This window comes from Morchella sextelata, assembly GCF_020137385.1.
Source record: "Morchella sextelata strain SCLS chromosome Unknown scls_9, whole genome shotgun sequence".
Taxonomy (NCBI): Eukaryota; Fungi; Ascomycota; class Pezizomycetes; order Pezizales; family Morchellaceae; genus Morchella; species Morchella sextelata.
The window spans coordinates 940,556-960,905 of record NW_025408624.1 but is presented as its reverse complement, the minus strand read 5'-3'; the positions used below and the strand labels follow the sequence as shown (position 1 = coordinate 960,905).

The following is a 20,350-nucleotide window of genomic DNA, read 5'->3' as shown; positions in this document are numbered from 1 at the left end:
CCCCAACCTGGGGGAGGAAATTAGAGTAGAACAGAAGTGTGGAAAATCGATTTCCTTCTCGCGATTACTACGTACTACATATCGTGATGACCCTCGAAGTGAGCAAGGAAAAAACATGTTTAACTCCAACACCCCCCGACCCCCAACCCTCGACATAATATGCGAAAGAGATAATAAAAAGAGACCCATGAAGCTCCAGGCATAAAAGAAAAACTCCCCCGTCAAATTCCATCATGCATGCGGGCTACTTACTAATAGAGCCCTTAACAAAAATGCGCCTCATGAGCCTCTTTTATATAAATTTATCCAAGAGAAATAGAAATAAGTAGAAATAGAGAAATAGAGAAAACCCAGAAACCGTGAAACCAACCCAGACAGGACAAATTCATAAAGCTAATAGCTAATGGGTATGAAATAAAACAAAAAATGCAATGCAAGATATATAAAGAATAGGAAAGAAAGAAAAAAAACTCCTAAAACGCTCCGAAGACACCCCATGATATCAAATCAAAGCATGAAAACAAAAAATAAACAGGATAGAATAAGAAATCCTTCGCTAAAAACCCCCAAGAAATAATTCCAAAATCCAGACACGCTAAAATAGGCAGCCAAAAACTTTGTACTCAAAAAAACCAAAATCAACAAGAAAACAAATTCTTTCAGTAATCGTCCTCATCCAACGTGATGCCCCTCTCGCTCTTCCTAGCCTTACGGACAAGCCCAATAGCACTTTCCGATGGCGAGGTCCCAGAACAGCGTCCCCTCTTCAGTGTTGGCCTATCACCCAACATCCCAAAACCATCCTCCTCATCCCCAGCAGAGGATGAGAATTGATCTCCACTTGTTCCACTATCCGGGCTGTCAGCCCAGTCATCTCCACCCAAATCCATGATACCCATTGTCGGTGGTTGGATCATATTGGCCTCGTTGACGGGAACCACTGCAGGGCTTGAGTAACCACTGGCATCACCAGCAGTAGCGGCAGATGAACCAGCCTCGCCAGATTCGGTCCTGGGTACTGCAGGTCGGTAGATTTTCATTCCGTTGGCGGCAAGGATGTCATGGCTCAGTTCATCTTCATCGTCACCTGAGTTGCCATAACAGTCGGTATTGCTTGCATGCCCCAACATTGCGCGAAGGTAAGAACCTTCCGAGCTCGAGAGAGGCTCGGCACCGGAATCTGTATCAACCGAAGAGGTTTCATCTGAAGGTGCCCAACATCCGTAGCTGGCAGGAGGAAGTTGCGAAGGTTCAAGCCTTAGGATGTGTGCCGACACAAGCTCGGGGTTCATGAGCTTATGACGGTGGAGTTTTCGGCGGGTGTTTGTGGTAACGGCTGGTTCCGAAGACTCCGAGTCTGAGTCTGCTGAATCATCGGCATCTGATTCGGCAGAGCGCTCGTCTCCAGAATCTACAATCGAGTTGCTCTCGTCCTCGGATCCCTCATCGGATGATTCCTCACCCGATTCGGCCAAGTTCTCGTTCTGTTGGAAAACATCGATCGACGATTTCGGGATTGAATGCGAGATCTTCCTCAGAATTCTCGATTTGGACAACTTCTTCCTTGAACAAGGCAGTGCACCGTTGGCATTTTGCGGGAGCAAAAAATGCCTCTTTTGCACGTTAATTGCAAAGTTGTCATCCGGAAGCACTCCACCGATTCCAGAGACCTCCAACTCCATTGGCGGAGGGGGGGTATGGGTGATACACGAAGAAAATTCCGGTGAAAATTGGAGTCCCACATCAGTGTCAGAATCGATATTCATAGAATCATTGTCCGAGGGCATTGCCGGTGGCGTGTCCTTTGAGAATAGCGGGCTTTCCCTTTTGGTGTTTGGGCTTGATGGCACGTGTGTCGGCTTCTCTCCAATTGGGTTGTTTGTGAATCTCTCGTATGGAAATCCCGTGAGATATTTGCCATCTCTTACAACTTGAGTAGTCAGGTCCGTGCAGAATTTTCCGCCCTCGTAGTAGATGATTGGCCCGTCCAATGGAGTTGTCTTCTTTGTCACACTTGTCATACCCCCCTCATCTGAACTTCCACGTGGATAAGATCCCATTGAGGTGCTGAGAGTGCTGGAAGTGTCGTCGTCAAATGATTGAGATTGGGCAAACATGGGCTTGTAGTGAAATTTGTCGCTCATGCTTTGTGGGGAAAGTGCTGGGAACCTTCGGCTTGATGAGCTCACTCTTCCTCGTGATCCGGATTTTGATGTTGGATCAATTGACATGGGATTTCCATCCGAATCATTTGGTGATCTTTTCCTCATACCATCCCAATCTTCAGGACTTCCATCACTAGTGATACTCGCACTGTCAACCCCACTCCCCGATGAACTCTCGCTACTCAACCTCGTAGCTTCCAGACCGCCTCTCCACCGTACCATCTTCCCATCCATAGACAATTCCAACTTATCACTAGTAGCCATGATAGCCTTCTTGACGAACGGAACAGTGACGCTGATGGTGTGCAATTGTGCCATGTTGATTATCAAATTCAAGTAGAACCATCCATCTCCCAATCCCTCGGCTCTGCTTCCTACAACTGCGCTGTGTGTCAGATTGGAAAGATATTCAATGTTGTCTTCAGCCTTTGTCAGACGCTTGGGATCGAGGTCTTTGGGCCTGGTGGGACGTTGGTCCGTAACCGCGTCCGATCCGATAGCGTGTGGTTCTGACTGCGAGACAACTATAGGTTCAACGAATTCAGCTGCTTGTCTATCTTGAAGGGGATTCATTATCGAGGCTGTTCGCGCACCCTCCTCGGGTATGACGTTCCCAACGTTTGAACCAGAACGATCAGAATTGGTGCTCTCGGGAGTGGATCCAGAGTTCTTTGACCTGAAGCCGGTGAATAGTTGTTCGAGCTTCCGTACAACCTCCTTCATCTTTGCCCTTTCCGAAGTAGGTGGTGCTAGTGGAGAGGAAGACATTACACTACCACCAGACATCTTGTCGCTTGCCGATGAAGAGCGAGCAACATGAGACTTTGTCTTGACATGGGATGATGGTGCAACCGATGTGGTCCCAGACCGTGAATTGGAAGCATATGCAGAGTCGGCAATGTTGAGCGATGAAGTGGAAGGGTTTATTGAGGGTAAGCTAGGGCTCAAAGAAGTCTCCGGAGATTTCTTTGATGATGAGACGGGTGATTGATCGCTGTCAAGAGTTGAAGCGAATCCCTGTAGTAAACGTTCAAGCTCCTGCTTCTTGTGTCTAATAAAGGTATTAGTAACCGTAAATGGTAGACGTGGGGGTGAAGCGAAGGGTCGTACAATGGCAGTCCATGCATTCGGACCTCGAACAACTTCTCTTCGGCCAAACCACCGCCATGGAGACCTTCGAGTTTCTTTAGACGCTTCTTGAGTTTTTGGTCTAATAAGTAAACAAACATGTTAGCACTTGTGTCATGTTAGGTGGTGATGTGGTAGTGTCGTTACATACTCTTGATGGTGAGGTCATCAATGACGCTTCGGAAGCTATCGCTGTTGCTTTCCTCTGTACTGTCGATGAGTCCTATCGAACCGGCAGGATGAAGACGCTTCATACCAGTTCTTGAACTTCTATTTGGATACATTTTGTTAAGACGGGAGTATCGAGAAATACTGCCGACGGCGCTCTTCTTGTAGGCATTATTTGGGAGGTAGTAAGGAGGATCGTCTATTACACAAAAAAAATATAACCGTCAGCATCAAATCGTCGTTTGAATCGAGAAAAACCCCTGCCAAGACGCTATCCCGAAATGAAGGATCGTATCGTACCATCTAGTGTAGCATAATTATTTCCTCCAACATCACGATTAAAAGCGTTGAACCAATCTTCCGAACCACTATTGTGAGCCCCGCTATCTGCGATGCTTTCCAGGTCGATCTCACCTGAGGCCGTGTCGGCTCCGTCACCGGCTCCCGAGGCCGCACTCCCTCCAGAGGACCCAAACTGCATTTTCCATCCGAGCATGGCGTCGTCTCTCGGGTCTTCAGGTGGAGGACTTGGAAACATCGAAGCGTTGCCACTTGTGAAACCACTGTCTCCGTGATGTGTAGGTTGAGGCCTTCCGTCTCTTGTGAACTGCTGCTGTTGCTGCTCTTGATCAAACATTCCCGCCATAGTGTTGTTTCCTCCTTCTCTTTTCCTTAAAGGTATTGATTCTATGCCAGGTAGGTGTGGTGGTATGTGTGTTGTGGTAGTGTGTTCCATAGGGCCTTGATGTTGATGCCTTAGGGAATTTGAATCTTCAAGTGCCGTTCGGCGTTGATGTCGATGATGATTGTCTTGCATAGAAGAAGGAGGAGAAGCAAGAGCAGAATTAGAGGACGGTCTGACGGGCAATTGCTGATGGGAGGAGGAGTCGAGGTCGTGTCTCAGGTGTGGGCGGCCAGGATCGGGTTGGGAGGGTTGTTGCTGTTGTGTGGACATAATTGGTAACATGCTTTCTTGGTGATGGGATCTTGAATTGGTATGGTGATCGAAGTTTATGTGAAGTTCCGGCTGACCGGTGTTGATCGAGTAGTCATCGTCGGCCAGAGTTAACGCTTTGTACTGAGAGGAAGAATGTTCCTCCAGATTTATGCCCGGGGCAGCCGTTTTTATTTCTTTGTGGAGAAATACCGCTGGGCGCCTTTTGCTTTAATTTGTTTTCACGTGGTTACTAAAAGAAGAATATAGAATAGCAAAAGACAGGTGTTTTTGAAGTATGGTGATGATAAACGGGCGGCGTGATGAGGGGCTCAGGATCTTTTTTTCTCTCTCTTAGCTAAGAAAGACTTTCGGGGTTTACTGTTCACTGTTGTGTTGGGGGGGAAATATTTGTAGATTGATCGCGGTGGCGGGCGATCGAGGGGGAGAAGTAGGCAAGGAGCCACGCCGTTGATAGATATCTTGAGGTAGGTAGGGTCTGCTGCGTCTGCTGCGTCTGCGTGTGTGTCTCAAGATCTGGTCGGGCCAGAGGCAGAACCAAGCGAGTCCTTTTTTATTTGCCTAGCCTAGAAGATAATGGTATGTAGGTAGGGATAGCGGAGGAGGTACGTGAGGGTGTGCTGGTAGAGTGTGGGTAAATTTGGTTGTGAGTGATAGTAGGTAAGGTTGTTAGAGAGAGGGGGGGTTGGCAGATTTGCTGCAAGGTGCTTTGCGTGGGGAGCGGGCGGATTCAAAACTGGTAGAACGGGGAACAGGGACAGAAAGACGGTGAATAGGGTACTGGGAACACAAGAAGGGGGAAACCTCGGGGCGAGGGAGGGGTGGCTGTAGCAGAGAAACAAACGAGGCGAAATAATAAGCTATGTAGAGAGGGTCGTGTTCTGTATCTATGCGGTGTTCGTGTTCGATATAAATCCGAGTGGTTTTTTCTCTTTGGACGGATGAGGTTTCTAGCCAGTGGGATCTTTGAATTGAAGTTTTCTTTATTTTATTTTTCTCTCCTTGCCTGACTTCTTTTTGGTGAAATATGTTTTATTTTCTTATTTTTCTTTGATGGCAGCTGTAGTTCCTGATGGTCACGTACTTATTATTATTTTATTGCTTGCAGCAATGCCTGAGTTGTTTGTGCTTGTGCTTGAGATGCAGTTTGGGCTTATGAAGATCAAGGGGAGGGGGTAAGGCTTTGAAATGAGTACGGTGAGTGAGTATACGTGAATGAATGGGCAAGGGGAGGGGTTAGATGAAATTTTGTTTCTGCAGAGTTTCTGTTGTTCAGTTGTTTTCTGCTGGTTCTATTTGATTTAGCGTGCAGCGCGTTTTGCAGCATTCCAGTCAGTGAGGAGTATTAATGCTTCCTGCTCTTCTGGCGGTGTTTGTTGTTATTGTTTCTGCTGACGACCTATGATGCCGATGTCAATCTCGTGGGTAGGTACATGTACGTACAGACCGCAGTATACTAGTATGGGTTGTTGTACTCTAGGTATGTCCGTGTGTACGTACATACGCAGTCAGTTGAAAGGTGCTGTTTCTAGAGCAGGTATGGTATTATGTAGCTAGCTGCTAACCAGGCTCCAGGCGTTGCTGCTCCTCCGGCGGTCTAGGCTGTATACGATAAAATTAATAGTGCTCTAGAGAGCACAAGCAAGCGGACGCTGATTTGATCGAATCGGCAACTCGATGAATCAACAGTTAGAACGAACTAATCGAGGGAGATCTCTATTGACGAGACGACACGGACGAGTGCTTTGCTGTAATATTGTGTTTCCGGGGGCTGATCACCTTAGGTCCTGTAGGCAGGCACGCTGCTGTGGCTGCTGGCTGATGTCGTTCTACTGCTGCTCGGCCAGTGGTGGTACTGGTCTCCTGTTCTGACTCCATGGATCCAACAAGCAAGTCCACCTCTCTCCTCTGATCCCATCTGAGTGACTCTGCCCTGATCCACCGAACCGTTGCAGTGTTGTGCGCTGCTGCTGCTGGTGCTGCCGGTGCTGCTGGTGGTACCTCCTGCCTGCCATTCCGCCCATCCATCTGCCCTTGTTGCTGCCATCTCGTTCGCAAGACTCTCCCGGGTCCTTGCCAGAGTATTGTGCGATCTCGATGTTCCGCGACATTACCTGCCCCTTCCGTTAGATTACCACCATAGAATCGATGCCAAGTCGCCAAGTCGCCAAGAATTTAGCGTAAATCGAACATACTAAGACATCTGAGAACCGGGAGCGTTACGGTCAACAGCAATTACAGGGTCTCACATCATCCTTCCACCTGCAAAGCATCTACCTCCTCCGCATCCAACCCTCCCCCTTGTCACCTTCAATAGGACTTCATTAACCCCACCTTCGAATCCATCGAATCCACCCCACCAAAACAGCCTTGGTGACCCCCATTCTCAAAGACCCAAACCCCCAATGTGATCCCCTGGGCCTGCATGTAGAGTACATACCTCCAATTCTATTCTTGGACACGCGTTATCGCTCTTGTCTGTCTCTCTTCTTGCCTGCAAAGTACCCTGAAGAGCCCCACGGACCCCACTCACTCCTCCTTCCCCGATAAACTCAAAATTGTAAACCACGCAGCAAGGCGCGGGAACTTGTGGACCCTGAGTTGCGCAAGCATGCTCGATAGGGAAATGGGAGCGAAGCTCTCCCCCCTTCTCCGGAGGGTATGTAAGATGCCGGCTGTCAAAAGCAATCCTCAAACTCTACAAATTGCGTTCCTGGTAGAACCAGACCCCAAATCTTATTTGTCAAGATCGATTGACCAGCCTAGGCATGTCAGGGTCCAAATGTTTACAGGACTCTTGGGGCTAGGGGTGGATCACTAGACTTGCTTTTGTTTATTAGCTTCCATGTGGAGGGTTAGTAGGTATCCACGCTAACTACTAAAGAAAAGCAACTCTAGTAATTCACCCTAGCCGGGCCAAGGTCCCGACCCATTTGGATCTTGACGGGCTTGGGGTTGGTTGACAGGTTAATCAATCATTGACAAACAAGAGTTGGGGTTTGGACTGTTTTACTAGGAATATACCGGTAGGTAAACCACAAATCCCAGAGCACGAGCATTCAGGCACCGACCAAACGCTTCTTTGGCCTACACAAATGAAAACACCGCAAACATCTACCGCGCGTGCCGGTACCTATGATGAAAGCAACAATCTCATCAACTCAAAATCAAGGGAAGCATGGTAACGTTTCATGAGGTAAGTACTCTACCCTACTATGCACCGCGAAGGGCATTAGAGAAGAGAAGAGAAGAGAAGAGAAGAGAAAATAGAAACGAAACGCGCAAATTAAAAAAGCGCTCATCCAAAGAGGATAAGCGTGCGCTCTCTCCGAGATCTCGTTCTCATCGGTGCCAGATAGATAAAGTAAAACAAGTCCCCCCAGCCAGGCTCCAAAGAGAGGCAGAGAAAACACTCTACGAGTCGGTCGGCTCAAGCCGTCGGAACCCAAGCCAACCCTGCTGGGGAGGAGAAAAGGGGGGGGGGGGGGTCACGGTCCGACAGACAGCAGAATAAAAAACGATCGAGATTCAGCAGTGAGTCGAAAGTGGGAAAATAGAACGGGCAACGTTGCTAGCCTGCCAGCCCTTGTCCCTGCCCTCGACGGTGGGAACGGCGACCGATTGATTTGCACGCAGCGCACGAGTTGTGGCCGTGGCCCTCATGTGGCAGTACATGGGACACATGCTATGCGGATTAAGCAGAGGGGATTCAAATAATCAATTGTTGTTTCCTGATTCTGATCGAGATCCCCATCTCCGACAGCGAAATCGACCCAAATCGGTTTTCCACCCCCAGCAAAGGAAGCGTGGCCAACTGCAGAGCGATTATGACCCATACGGTAAAAGGCCCATAGGAGATTATTACCCTCTGGGGTAAGAATATCATCTACGCGTACGGGAAAAAAAAGGAAGTGGAGGGAGCGGAAGGGCAAAACCACGCACAAGTTTCCGCCCGTCGGTCTGTATGTCGACGGGGTCGGTTGCTCGGCGTGGTCGCTTCCTTTTCCTCGCGAAGCTCATACGTCGCCTGTGCAACCGAAATCAGGATAGACGGATTTGAAGCCATAGATTCGACGGGCGTGCAAATCGTCGATGTCTCGCCGACCATGCCTGCCCGGGTCACCAGAGCGCAGCTGGCAAGCAGGCTGGCAGGCAGGCGAACCTGTTGGAGATTAAGAAACCGTTAGAGCGGACAAACGTGGGGTGGTCAGCCAGCCAGCCTGTTGAAATGGAACTTCTCGATGCTCACCTTAAGCTGCGATCCCCACAACCCCAAGCTGCTGCTGGGAGCGCCAAAAGAAACCTCCGATGCGTTGATTGACCTCCCTTAGGAAACGGGGTACGATCAGCGCTGTCATTTGAGATGAGACTTTGGGTCCTACTTTTTATTTTTATTTTTTTTCCTTCTGTCCCTTTCCTGCTTCGTCTTTGCTCGTTCGCGCTCCGTGCGGGGTTGATGGTTTTTTTTTTTTGATTTTTTTGCGCGGTTCTTTAGCAATTCCTTGTTTTGAGGGGAAGTTGACGATGAGGACAACAAAGACGTCGTGAGCTGCGAGCAAGCGGGGCCGGGTCGGGTGAGGAGTTGGAAGCTCTCTGGCTGGCTGGCTGGCGGCGACGCCCTTTCGTAGTAGAAAAAGCAGGAATTCACCCTGACAGTCAGCAATGAGGGTCAATGATCAGAAATGTCGGAAAAGTAACGTTGCGACCGTGGGTACAAGGCTGGAGGAGTGTCCCATGTCTCTGACCTCTTATCGCCTTGGTCCATCCACCACACCGGATACATGGAGACTTATCGGTGCTATTTTTACGCTATAGAGTAGATATGTTACCACCGGCCACCGTTTACAGAACTCTGGAACATTGGGACTCTGCGAGTTCCTGAGCCCTATTCGCGAGGACTGGGATAAGGTGTACTGTAAAACAAAGTAATCTACGTTATGCATGTTGTAAGCTGTCTCCCCGGTTCGAGATGGTTGGCTTTACAATTGAGCCCGATGCATGGGAGCATGGGGGCAGATTAAGATAAAAGGGGGTGGGTGGTGGGCGAGCGTGAGGGTGTGGAGGAAACAATTCATACACACACACACATACACACTCACTCACTCATTCTGCACCTGCTGCACACCCTCTGCGGTCTGCGGTGAGGAATTGATCATGAGGAATTGAGTCAAAAGAGCCACAACACGACTGCTGGATATCCCATGCAGAGGATACGTGTCTATGTATGTACACCAGTTTATAATAGGAGGGAGGGAGGGCAAATCTAAATCTACAGAATATCTGTTGTTGTGTATTGTGTAAGTACTGCGGACGAAGCGACGTTGCACTCAATCAATCAATTCAATCAAATCAACTCAATTAATTGAGCCGGGCGATCCCTCTAATAATAATACCATTGAGTGGTACAGCAATGTAGAATATACAATGTCACGTAGTACCGGCTACTAGGTAATACGATAAAGTATTATCATATCGCTCAGGCACGATAGGGACTTGACGATTTGGGCCTGACACATCCCGACTGTCGATCCCTCTCGGTGTTGGCGGGCAGCCTGGCTATGTACATTGTAACATCCCGACTCTATCCCGACTCCGCGAGCTGCGGGAGGCTCAGTAAAGACTTCGGCCTCCTTCCCCGTCTGGACCTTGGTCCAGAATTAGATGGTGGTGGTCTAGAGTATGTAGAGGCAGAGAGAGAGAGTAATGTGCAGTTTAATATGGTCAGGGAGGGAGGGAGGGGGCAAGGATTCCAGCTTCTGGAACCTCCAATTCACACATATCAAATTGACGCTCAGACTTCAAGTACTCCCACGCCCACGCTTCTCTCACTCACACTCACTTTTCTTATCTTAATTCCCCTGCCTGTCCAACGTTGTGTTCCCGCTTCTCGGTTGTTCTACCGGGAGGCTTTTTTTTTATTATTTCTTTTTTCCTTTACTTGACCTTCCTGTATGTAGCTTCATGCCCTCGAACTCAAGAAGTAAACTTTTTTTCCTATTTTTGCTTTTTGGAGAATTGATTTTTTCCGTTTTTTACTTTTTTCTTGACATTTTTTTTTTCTTCCGCTGCATCCCACCCCCCTTCTTTGGGTTCCGGCAGCACACCCCCCCATCGGACTACCATCGCACCGGTATATCGTGTCTGTCGCTTCCACTGTAAATTTGCTTGCTTTGCCCTTCCCTCACTATGTCTTCCCCTTCGGTTTGATTGATACCTAGCCGCAGCCAGCCCTATCTCTATCTATCAATTGGCTTTCCTGCTACCCTGGGGTCGAGGGAAATTCCTTTTTTCTATATATATATATATATATCCATATACATAAATTATTTCCCGGGAATCGAATTGGCAGCAGCAGCGCAGCAGAAATCACTTGCATGAGCGATACAGGTGCACGGGACAATTTTGCTTTTTCGTGGGAGGATCAACTCTCGCGTTTCGTTGTTTGCATCCGGAGCGCCGGAGACGATCGATTGGGTGAAACCAAGAAATCACTTTTGCGGCGAAGGAAGGGAAGGGAGGAAACGGAGGAGGGGGGGAGGGAAATCAATCAATCAGAACCAGGCGTAGTCGAATCGAGGAGAGGCAGAGATAGTCGATAGGGCAGTAGAATAAGAATAAGAGTGATAGTGAGTGAGTGAGAGAGAACAGAGCGACAGAGCGACAGCGAGGGGAGTTTTAAGGTGAGGCATAGGAGGTACATGCTACATACACATACATACGCAGGCACACATTTTTTGCATGTACCGATACCGAGAGTTCATCAAGATCAAGACCAAATCAATCAGTCAATCAATCAGTCAATCAATCAGTCAATCAATCAATCAATCACTGGCTCAATCTAGTCAGACAACGTTTCGCAGCAGCAGTACCACGTTCCGATTCTTACCAATCGACTTGACCGCAGCAGAAGGTTCTCTTTAGGATCTGTACCTCTTATCTGATTAGGCAGAGAAAGGGATTGAGCCGCAGCCGCCAGTCCTTCCTACCCCCCCCCCCCCCCCCCCCGGTCTGACAGCCTGTACGTTTATCTGTAAACTGCCTGTCGACTCACCCTGTCTGGCGCACTAGTCACTGGTAGTCTAGACGTGCTGCTGTTAGGTCTCCTCCTACCCTACCCACCGCAGAGTTCGTACCTACCGCTACCTGCCCACTACCACCTCCTACCACCTACCGACAGAACGTTTACTTGACCCAAACCCACCCACTTGCCTACATACACTGTACTTACTCGCCCACCCCCCCCCCCCCCCCCAATACCACTACGCGGGTGTGTTTACCATCTCCCATCACCATCGCGCCACGCGACATCCTTCCGTGAGAAGGTCTACTCGCGGAAGGCGGTAGTCCCCAAGGAAATAATCGGACGAAGAAGGGAAAAGAAGTAGGCACTACTACCACTAAAAAACCTACCCACAAAAGCAATAATAGTGGTATTCGTCTAACAGCAGCTTCAAGGCACCTACCCCGCCACCACAACTACCGCGCGCCTCTGGAAACAGAGTTGCTGCTATTCCGAGAGAGCTCTTAGTTCTCCCGTCTTGGGATTCTAGCCCATCATGAACTTCATTGTATGCTGATCCCTTCTGCATTTCATCGGACTCGAACCCCTCCCCCTTCTTCCACTCTAACCCCCCCCCTCGTTCATTGATACCCCCAGTCCCGGGCCTGCGTGTAAATTATGCATAGCTAATGGGATCTCCCGTCACCAGGTGTCCCTCGCGCATTTCTGCGAGATCCATGGTCCTACGTCAATCATCTGCACTCAAGTGACCCCCCCGACATGCACGACGTGCTGTCCCTCTGCTGCAAGCTCAGGCACGATTGTCCCTTCTACGCCACAGCAGCAGCAGCAACAGCAGCAACAATTTGGCTCAGCACCCCCCCAATTCTCCCATAACAGCTCGATCCATCTCAATAAGAGTAACCCTGCCCTAAATACCCTGGCCTCCCCGAGCGCCTCGGGTCTCCGTCCAAACACATCTCTCCTTGGCCATGGTGGGACCGCTACCTCCTCAGCCTCATCATCTAATGTCTCCACCCCAATGGAGACACCACCTCCATCACCGAGGAGCCCTGTACTTTCTAGTGCCTCCCTTGCTACTGCAGGTCCAGGATATGCAGGTCCATCAGCGGCTTCCACGACAGGGGTCTCTGCCGGTGGTGATACCTGCAAGAACTGTAGTATGACCCTTCCAAAGGGCCTTCAGGAAAAGACATCCTCCAATGGCACTGTCACGCGGCCTACGCTGCGTACAAAGGAATCAATTCTTGCCTGCACCCCATCCGGCAGCGAAGACGAGGAAGAGCCGGCAGAAAGCCAATTCTCAAATCTCCGAGCTGTTCAACGCCAGAATGACGATGCTCGTCATCTTTCTTCGTCCCCTGGCGCGCATACCTACTTTCACTCTGCCCCTGCGTCTGATGACGGAGCACTTCAAGGGAGCTCCACAAACGGGCTGGCTACGCACACCCATCAATTGACATATATCTCTACACGAGCTCCAACTGTGCCTGCACATTACACTACCCTGCGGCAGGCATGCGTTCGCACGCTCTCTTGCGAGCTGATACCCGCCCAAACAGGTCCCATGATGTTCGGGGACCCTCTTGCAGGCTATACAATTGCCTATGTGTTTCGGCTTCCTGATCCCAAAGCTCGGGGAGGAAGACGCTCCTATGCACTGGTTTGCATATGCCCTGACCAGAAGATAGTCGTCAGCTCATGGAAGTACGTGGTTTCGGCTTTTGAAACCCTAGTGCACCGCATCAAGCAATTGGCAGCCAAAAAGCAACAAGAGGATGCACAGGTACCCCCGCTACTGAACAATTCGTTCTCTTCCGTCGCTTCTCGCGGGCCCGAAGGGTTCCTCCGCAGAAGACCGCCCGGTGAGAACGGATTCGGCGTCAACCAGAAGGGGCTAGCGGAGTTGGTCGGCAGAGAAGAGCTCTTTGTCGAGGTGCACATGTTCTTTGTCAAGATGATAGGAGGTCTCGTGAGAAGGTTTGGGTGCTGGGCCGGGAGTGAATTGGCTCTCGGTGGCAGCGGCGCGGGGTTGGGGAGTGGATTTGTGAGCCCAGCTCTAGCGAGAAGCAGAGCCGGAAGCGTGAGCAGCTCCGTGGGGGCAGACGAAAGGCTGGAAAGAAAAACGGGGCTCGGTGTGTCCACACCCGGTACTGCTACACCTAATGGTGCCACACTCAGCGTTCCGACAGTGTCGGAGGAAATGGAAGCTACCGATATTGGCACCCTGAGTAATGAGAATGGAGTTAAATACCCGGTTCCTCCTGCGCCTCCCGCTGGGGCTAGTCTGGCACAACCATCGGGAGTGCCTACCCTGGTGCCCGGAATGGCGGGGTTGAGCGTCAGTGACTCTGTTACTCCTGGAGCCGCAGGAGTAGCGACGGGAGCTTCAAACAGCTCGTCTCGTGGCGGGAAAGAGCGAGGGGAAAACCACTCAGAGTAACCGTAACGCGATACTCAGTCACTAATAATAAAGTGGGGTAATCCCGGCGCATCATCACCCTTTTTTTATTATTGTGGGGTACTCTAGAAAAAAGAAGGTTTGGGCGAGCTAATGGATAGGCTTGGTGAGGTTTCATTACTGTTTCGTTTGAGGTTGCTTTTTCTTCTTATTTCCTTTCTGTATTCGTTCGCGCGCCGTACTGTCCATTCGTTGCAGCGGTTATTTCTAATAGTTGTAGTTTTAATACTTTCTTTTTTGGTTACGGTTGTTGGGTGTTGGGTTGGTTGTTGGTGTAACGCGAGAGAGAGAGAGGGAGACCCGCAACGTCCCCCACTTAACCCCCCTGGTTTCTTTCTACGAACGCGTTTTACCACCGCGACCTTGGTTTTACATTGTACCCTTTTTCTCATGTTTTTCTTTGATTGAAAATTTGGTTATTTCTTTTTCGTTTATTTTTATAAATTTTTATAGAGAGGAATTACTACTGGGGCGCTCTCTGGTTTTTGGTTTTTTTTTTTTTACTATTTCTTTTGCGCTGCTTTTTCTTCTTTTCTTTTTAATGATGTGCAAGTCTCATGTCATGATCTTATGAACCCATGGGTCCCGAGTCCTTCATGTAACTAGGATCACTATTGTTTTTTTCCCTGCATTGATTTTTGCTTTCTACTACTCTACACCTGCGTCTCCCTTTTTTTTTGTTTTTTAATTATGCCAGCTTCACTTGTACTTTTCCTTCTACCTTCTACTTCTTACTACTTCTCGTTTTTGGCTTAGGGATTGGCTGGCTGGCGGGAGTGGGTGGGTAAAGGAAAAAAAAATGGGGTATATATCTATCAAAAAAGGAATTTCTATATCTGCTCTGCCATACTTGGACTAGTGGCAATTCTCAGAGTAAACTACTTTACGTATGTGATGCTTCTTTCTGGTGTTCGAGAAGCAGGAAGGACACCTACCTACCTAATCCTACATCTTACCTACATCCTACATCCTACATACTCGACTCTGCCTACATACACATACTGTAGCTTGAGATAGAGTATGTAGTCTCGTGATGTGATGTGTGATGCTCTCGTGCGCGCGGTACGGGTGAGTGTGTGTGGTGGGGAAATATTGTGGGGAATTATTGTTTTTTTTTCCCTCCCTCTCTCTGTTAAAAGAAAATCTATCATCACTCTTCGTTCTCTCTCCCGCCCCCGGCCCCAGTTTCAGAAGAGTTGCAGAATGGTGGATATTTGACGTCATTTGGAACACGGATATATCTCTGCCCAGGGGAAAAAAAAAAAAAAGATCTCAAATTTCAAATCTGTAGATAGCCAATATGTATTGTGACGTTCCCCTCCTCTTTGTGCCGCCGCCACCTCATTGCAATGTGAAGGAGCACGATTGGAGAAGCTAGCAAAAAGGGAGGAGGGGAGGAGGAGGAGGGGAGGAGGAGGAGGAGGAAGGGGGGGTTTGAAGCTGAAGAGAGAGAGACAGAAGCCAGCACAGAGCTCTCTAAGACAGAATAGAACTAGGTAGGTAGGTACTCGGGGCAGGCAATAAGAACCTGAAAATGCAAGATGCAAGCAGGGGCTCAATTTGGTGTAGCTTTTCGCCAGCCGCGAATCAGAGGTCGTTACCATAAAAAGTCATTTTCAGGTTCTTCTTGCCTGCCCCGAGTAGAGATCAATGCGTGTAGAGTAGCCCAGGGTGGCAGGGTTATAGAGAGGGGGGGGGGGTGAATTGAAAACTGGTGCGCGCACCACCACCCCAGAATCCGGGGTTGTGCTAGCTGTAGCCTGTGCCCCCCTTATCGCGAATTGCGATAGACGAGTGCTTATCCATGACCAGGAACCACCCCACTCGACACACGGGCCACCACACCTCTCCCTCCCCCAGAAACCCCCCGCGACCCCACACAAAAAGAAGGAGAAGAAGCCTTGCGCGCTGAACTAGAACTGGTGCCCTTGAAAGTCCATGGCCATGGTAACAGACTGGGACATACATATTTGCATCCACTCTGGGAGGGCATTAACGCCGATAGAGTTTCGGGGGTGCGGGACCGAGTGTGTGGACGGGGGGTATAACTTTTGATATTGGATACGAGTACGTAAGAAGTATGTAGGAATCTGGGACATACAGTACTTTTTTGTGGGGGGTTAGTACCACTATGGAGAGTCTACCGTACCGGAGGTACTCCAACTAACTGATGAGGGGCTGTTGCCTACTGCTGCTGCAGCAGGAGAAGGAGGGGGATCTAGTTAGTTAGCTGGGGGTGCGGGGACTTTCCTTTCCCCTTTTTTTTTTTTTTTTTTTTACTTTTGGTCGGCTTTGATGGGATGATGGGTTGTTGGGTTTTGGGTTTGTTGTTCTTTTACCGTGTTGGGATGTGGAGGGGGAGGGGGAAGTATGATAATAACTCACTTTATTTAGTGGGCTATGCTGGTGTTGAATCGCGCAAAGGTCGGATGATCCTACTACGAGTCTGTCTGCACTCCTCATACTCCTTTGAAGTTTTTCGGCAATTAACTTTTTAAAGATTATGCCCTGATATCCAGATGAATCGGCATTAGCCTAGGGGGTGAAGGATAAAAGGACAAGAAAGAAAAAAAAAAACTTGTTTTCACGAGCGAGATGAGTCGGCCCGTCTCTCGGTGTGGTGCGGTGATGATGATGATGATGATGATTTGGCTAAGAAAATAAGCTGCCTGCCCGCGGTGATGTGGCCGTGCGCAACGACGTGTGTAACGTTCTACTGCGGGCCTTAGAGGGAGAGGGTTATTCCGGATTATTCCCTTGGGTGAGTCCCAAGACCCATAGAGTAGAGATTCATAGTATACCCGTAACTTCCTGACGTTTGTGGACGCGACTAATATTGCATACCACACAAAAATACGCCAAGCTCATGATTTTTGGTGTATGCAACAGTGACCCAGTTCAAAAACGTCAGGAAAATACGAGTATTGATCTTTGATTTGATACCCCGCCTTTTCTGCTCCGTGGAGCAAAATCTACGTGCAGCGCGGGGTACATCACACAGCTCACGATATGTAGCTATCCTAACTGCTGCGTTGAGGATACGTACTCTACATCTTACTACTGATTCCCCAATGGGTAGTAAGTAGTTGAGGAAAAGTCGGACAGTCGACTTCTCCTTCTTCGGCTGCTCTTCGGCTTTTTTTTAAATCCATGGTTGTTGTTGATGGATGGAAGAGGAAGAGTGGATGGAGCCGGTTCATCGTTCCAGCACTCTTCCCCGCCTGCCTACTGCAGACAGACACACCCATATCTGTTGTGCTGGCCGTCGGTGGTCGGTCACGTTTCGATAGCAACGGCCCTGCCTGCGTCTCGCGTCTGGCTGGCCATGTTGCCAAGCATCGAGGACTGGTTCCTGCACATGATCTCCAATCAGATGGTCAGCATTTAAATGTCCGTGCAGACCATGCTTGTTTTTGGCTGCTGATGGCTGATGTGGATGATGGGTACAAGGCCTGGGTAGAATACATGCGAGTACTCCACACACAAGTACCTACCTCGCTGAAGCAGCTGACAGCGCGCACTTTTTACACGTAGTTTTTGATGTGGTCTGGCGCCTAACCCCCATAAGCCCGTAACCCATCACCGCTGCCTACCATCGGGTCAGCAAGCCTCACCTCACCTCACGGAGAGGGTAATAAGATGCGAAATGTACGTGATCGAGTGATCGTTGATGAATAAAATCGGACGACAACTGTATAGTGATAGGTATTTCCATATGTACCTGAGTAGTTCAACAACAACCTAGTACGCACGTCCTATCTGGCCCAACAAACAGCCCACGCCTACCTAAAAACTACAATAGCAACACCCTGAGGACAACCGTTTATGTATCATCGCCAGTACAGTGCATTAGTCATATTTGAAAGTTTGACCCTTGAGCCGGTATGTATATCTCATCGTGGTTGCGTAAACAAGTAGCAGAAAATACAAACATAGCTGATCGATCCAAACAACCCCCATTCACCTTATCTTCGCATTTAAAAACTCTACCATCGATCCATTTTCGTGTCCTCGGTAGCCTCGGTGTTTATGCGACCGGGATTAATTATGAAAGACAGCGTTGTTGCCACGGGGAAAAAAAACCGAAACAAGCAACGATGCGGCTATCCCGAATATCAATTTGGCCGGGCCCTATTCAGATCGGTCGATGAGGAAAAAAAAAAGTCTCGGCACCACTCCTTCTTCTCGCTCCTTCCATCTTTGCCCTATACAGGGGTTTTTGACAAATCCGAAGCGATTGGGGAAAAAAATTAGTCGAGGCAGGAGACTATCGAGTGAGATCGTGTGATCCAGTTGGTTTTTGATATTGCGGGTTTCCCGCAGTGCAGTGCAGACAAGGCTTACTCTACAAGCTTAGAAGTAACAGGGTGGTGGCGGCGGCGGCAATTTACCCCTTTCTCTATTTCCATCCCTCTGCCTCTCTTCTCCATCTTTTGACATGGATTCTCTAAATCGAAAATGAACGTTTGCCACTAGCTACCGGCCCGTGGATACTCTTGATAGGGGTCCCAAATAAAGGGAAATTAAAATCCAAGGAGGCGCCCGCCGGTCAGCCATATTTTAAAAACAACATACGCAACGATCGTGGCTTTCATTCCCACCGCCTTGCTGTGTGCTGTTTGTTGTTTCTCAACCCAACCAGCTAGCTAGCTCGCCAGCCGCTTCTCCGCACTCTCTTTTTGACCTCATGATGCCAAATAGTCGATCGTCGGTGTTCCTATCCGGTCGACCACTGTGAAAAGAAAATTCACTCCTTTTTGATCGCCTCAACACAAAACACCTCAGAGGAATCCAGACCGGTGGCGGACAGGAATAAGCAGGGGGGCCAGGATCGAGACCGGGGTTTCGCTTAAGAAAAGTGTTGAAAGATAGAAAATAAGGGTTTTGGTTAAGACAGTTGCTCGAGCAGTGCTTGTTAGCAATTGTATATTGAGATGGATTGAGATAGGGCGTTGTTGGCTGATTGGTTGAATGCCGACGTTTAAGTGTCGTCATTTCTAGTAGTTCTCTAAATGAGGATGAAAGGGAGCGAACAAGAGGGAGGATAGATCCCGATTGGATGCGTAATATAAACTTCCGTGGAAGATATTTTTGGGACACATGTCCTACTCCACGTGTCCTCCACAGTGTTCGTGGCTTTCTCAGTAGGCCAATTGCTTGTAAACGGGAGCTGGGGCTTTCTCTGAACTGACAATCTTTAGTTAGTGATCAATGATAACTTCAGCTTTTCCTGAGCCCTAGACTTCGATGCTGAGTCTAGATATCAACAGTGTGCAGTTTTCAATGTCAATTTGTGCATGATAAAAAAAGCATTTTGTAAATCGACGTCATGGCATCAATTTCTCGTAGTAAGTAAGGTGGTAGTAGTTCTACCACGCAGGATAGTCATTCAATCTCGAGTGATGGATTAAGGAAAGGCTTAAAATATATAATTATCTCGGAGGAAAAATGGTGATTCGCCTCTTATTCCGCTTTAATGACCAAGAGGAAGGCGTTTTGTGAAACCTTTCTTACACGGAGACGAATTAATTTTGATTCCGATAGAAGTTTAGCGTCTCTTATAGTTCGGTATATATGTTTTGTTGTATGTAGTCGTTGGCAGTTAATCATGTAAAATCACTCGAGCCGGTTTACAGGCTCGAATTCCCGCTCTATTCGGATATTTCATAGTGAATAGGGTCCAGTTCCAATCTGAAAACACTCGAATCGACCTAGCTATAAAAACGGACCTTCTGAGCAATACTGTTCCGTTTCGTTAAACTTTCCATTCTCTCGAACCAGACAGATGTTGGGTCTGAATACTAAACTCGGCGTTCCGAATCCATCCAAAACCGGATTTTTTTTTTCGAGAAAAGTGGCTCAGAACCACCAGGAATCTTTGTTAAAGAAGTAATGAAGTTACTGATTAATTTTATGGAATGTATTTTTTGTGGAGGAAAGGCCTTGCTCTATCAGCATACCCACACATAAAGTAGAAGCAAGAAGCTCTGCATGGTAAGATGAATCCATGAATGAATGAGCCCTGATAGATAAGTAGGATGTCCAGTAATCTTGAACCATGGGTTGATTTGGTCGTTCGACCAGAATAATGGCAATTTTCCGTGTACTAATAATTGAGAAATTGGCCATTAAATCTGGAGCACTTCTGACACATATAACTGCCTGTCACTGTGGTAACTCTTTCATCATAATCTGAATTTGACGGTAATAATGTCCCCAGTACGACTAGAGGCGCCAGAGTGAAGGAATGTTTGTAACTAAGAGCCCGTAGTACATGTGGAGCTAGGGCCTACTATGTAGCCATTGTTTAACAGGAAGCCTTAAAACAAGCTTGGAGATCGATTTGTCCTTTGATTCCGGAAAGGTAAAAACAACAGCTTAACCGCTTGTGAATTGGATAACCCTTTGTTGAATATTAAACTATGTCTTGAATAGCTTTAGCATTATGATGG

The 20,350-nt window shown here is 48.4% G+C and overlaps 4 protein-coding genes across 4 annotated transcripts; 2 read left to right on the top strand and 2 right to left on the bottom strand.

Annotated features, from left to right (window-relative positions):
* Positions 1-659: 659 nt before the first annotated feature.
* On the bottom strand, positions 660-4,416 carry H6S33_012933 (uncharacterized protein; the record flags this gene model as incomplete). Its single annotated transcript, XM_044844287.1, has 6 exons — positions 660-2,689; positions 2,759-3,216; positions 3,276-3,375; positions 3,445-3,660; positions 3,762-3,818; positions 3,876-4,416. The coding sequence occupies 6 exons, from the start codon at positions 4,414-4,416 to the stop codon at positions 660-662; spliced, it is 3,402 nt and encodes a 1,133-aa protein (XP_044694642.1).
* Positions 4,417-6,245: 1,829 nt separating this feature from the next.
* Positions 6,246-6,527, bottom strand: H6S33_012932 (uncharacterized protein; the record flags this gene model as incomplete). The annotated part of the gene is made up of 1 exon (XM_044844286.1): positions 6,246-6,527. The coding sequence occupies one exon, from the start codon at positions 6,525-6,527 to the stop codon at positions 6,246-6,248; it is 282 nt and encodes a 93-aa protein (XP_044694641.1).
* Positions 6,528-11,972: 5,445 nt separating this feature from the next.
* Positions 11,973-13,880, top strand: H6S33_012931 (uncharacterized protein; the record flags this gene model as incomplete). The annotated part of the gene is made up of 2 exons (XM_044844285.1): positions 11,973-11,984; positions 12,126-13,880. The coding sequence occupies 2 exons, from the start codon at positions 11,973-11,975 to the stop codon at positions 13,878-13,880; spliced, it is 1,767 nt and encodes a 588-aa protein (XP_044694640.1).
* Positions 13,881-17,048: 3,168 nt separating this feature from the next.
* On the top strand, positions 17,049-17,432 carry H6S33_012930 (uncharacterized protein; the record flags this gene model as incomplete). Its single annotated transcript, XM_044844284.1, has 1 exon — positions 17,049-17,432. One exon carries the CDS (start codon positions 17,049-17,051, stop codon positions 17,430-17,432), a length of 384 nt encoding a protein of 127 aa, XP_044694639.1.
* Between the last annotated feature and the right edge of the window lie 2,918 nt (positions 17,433-20,350).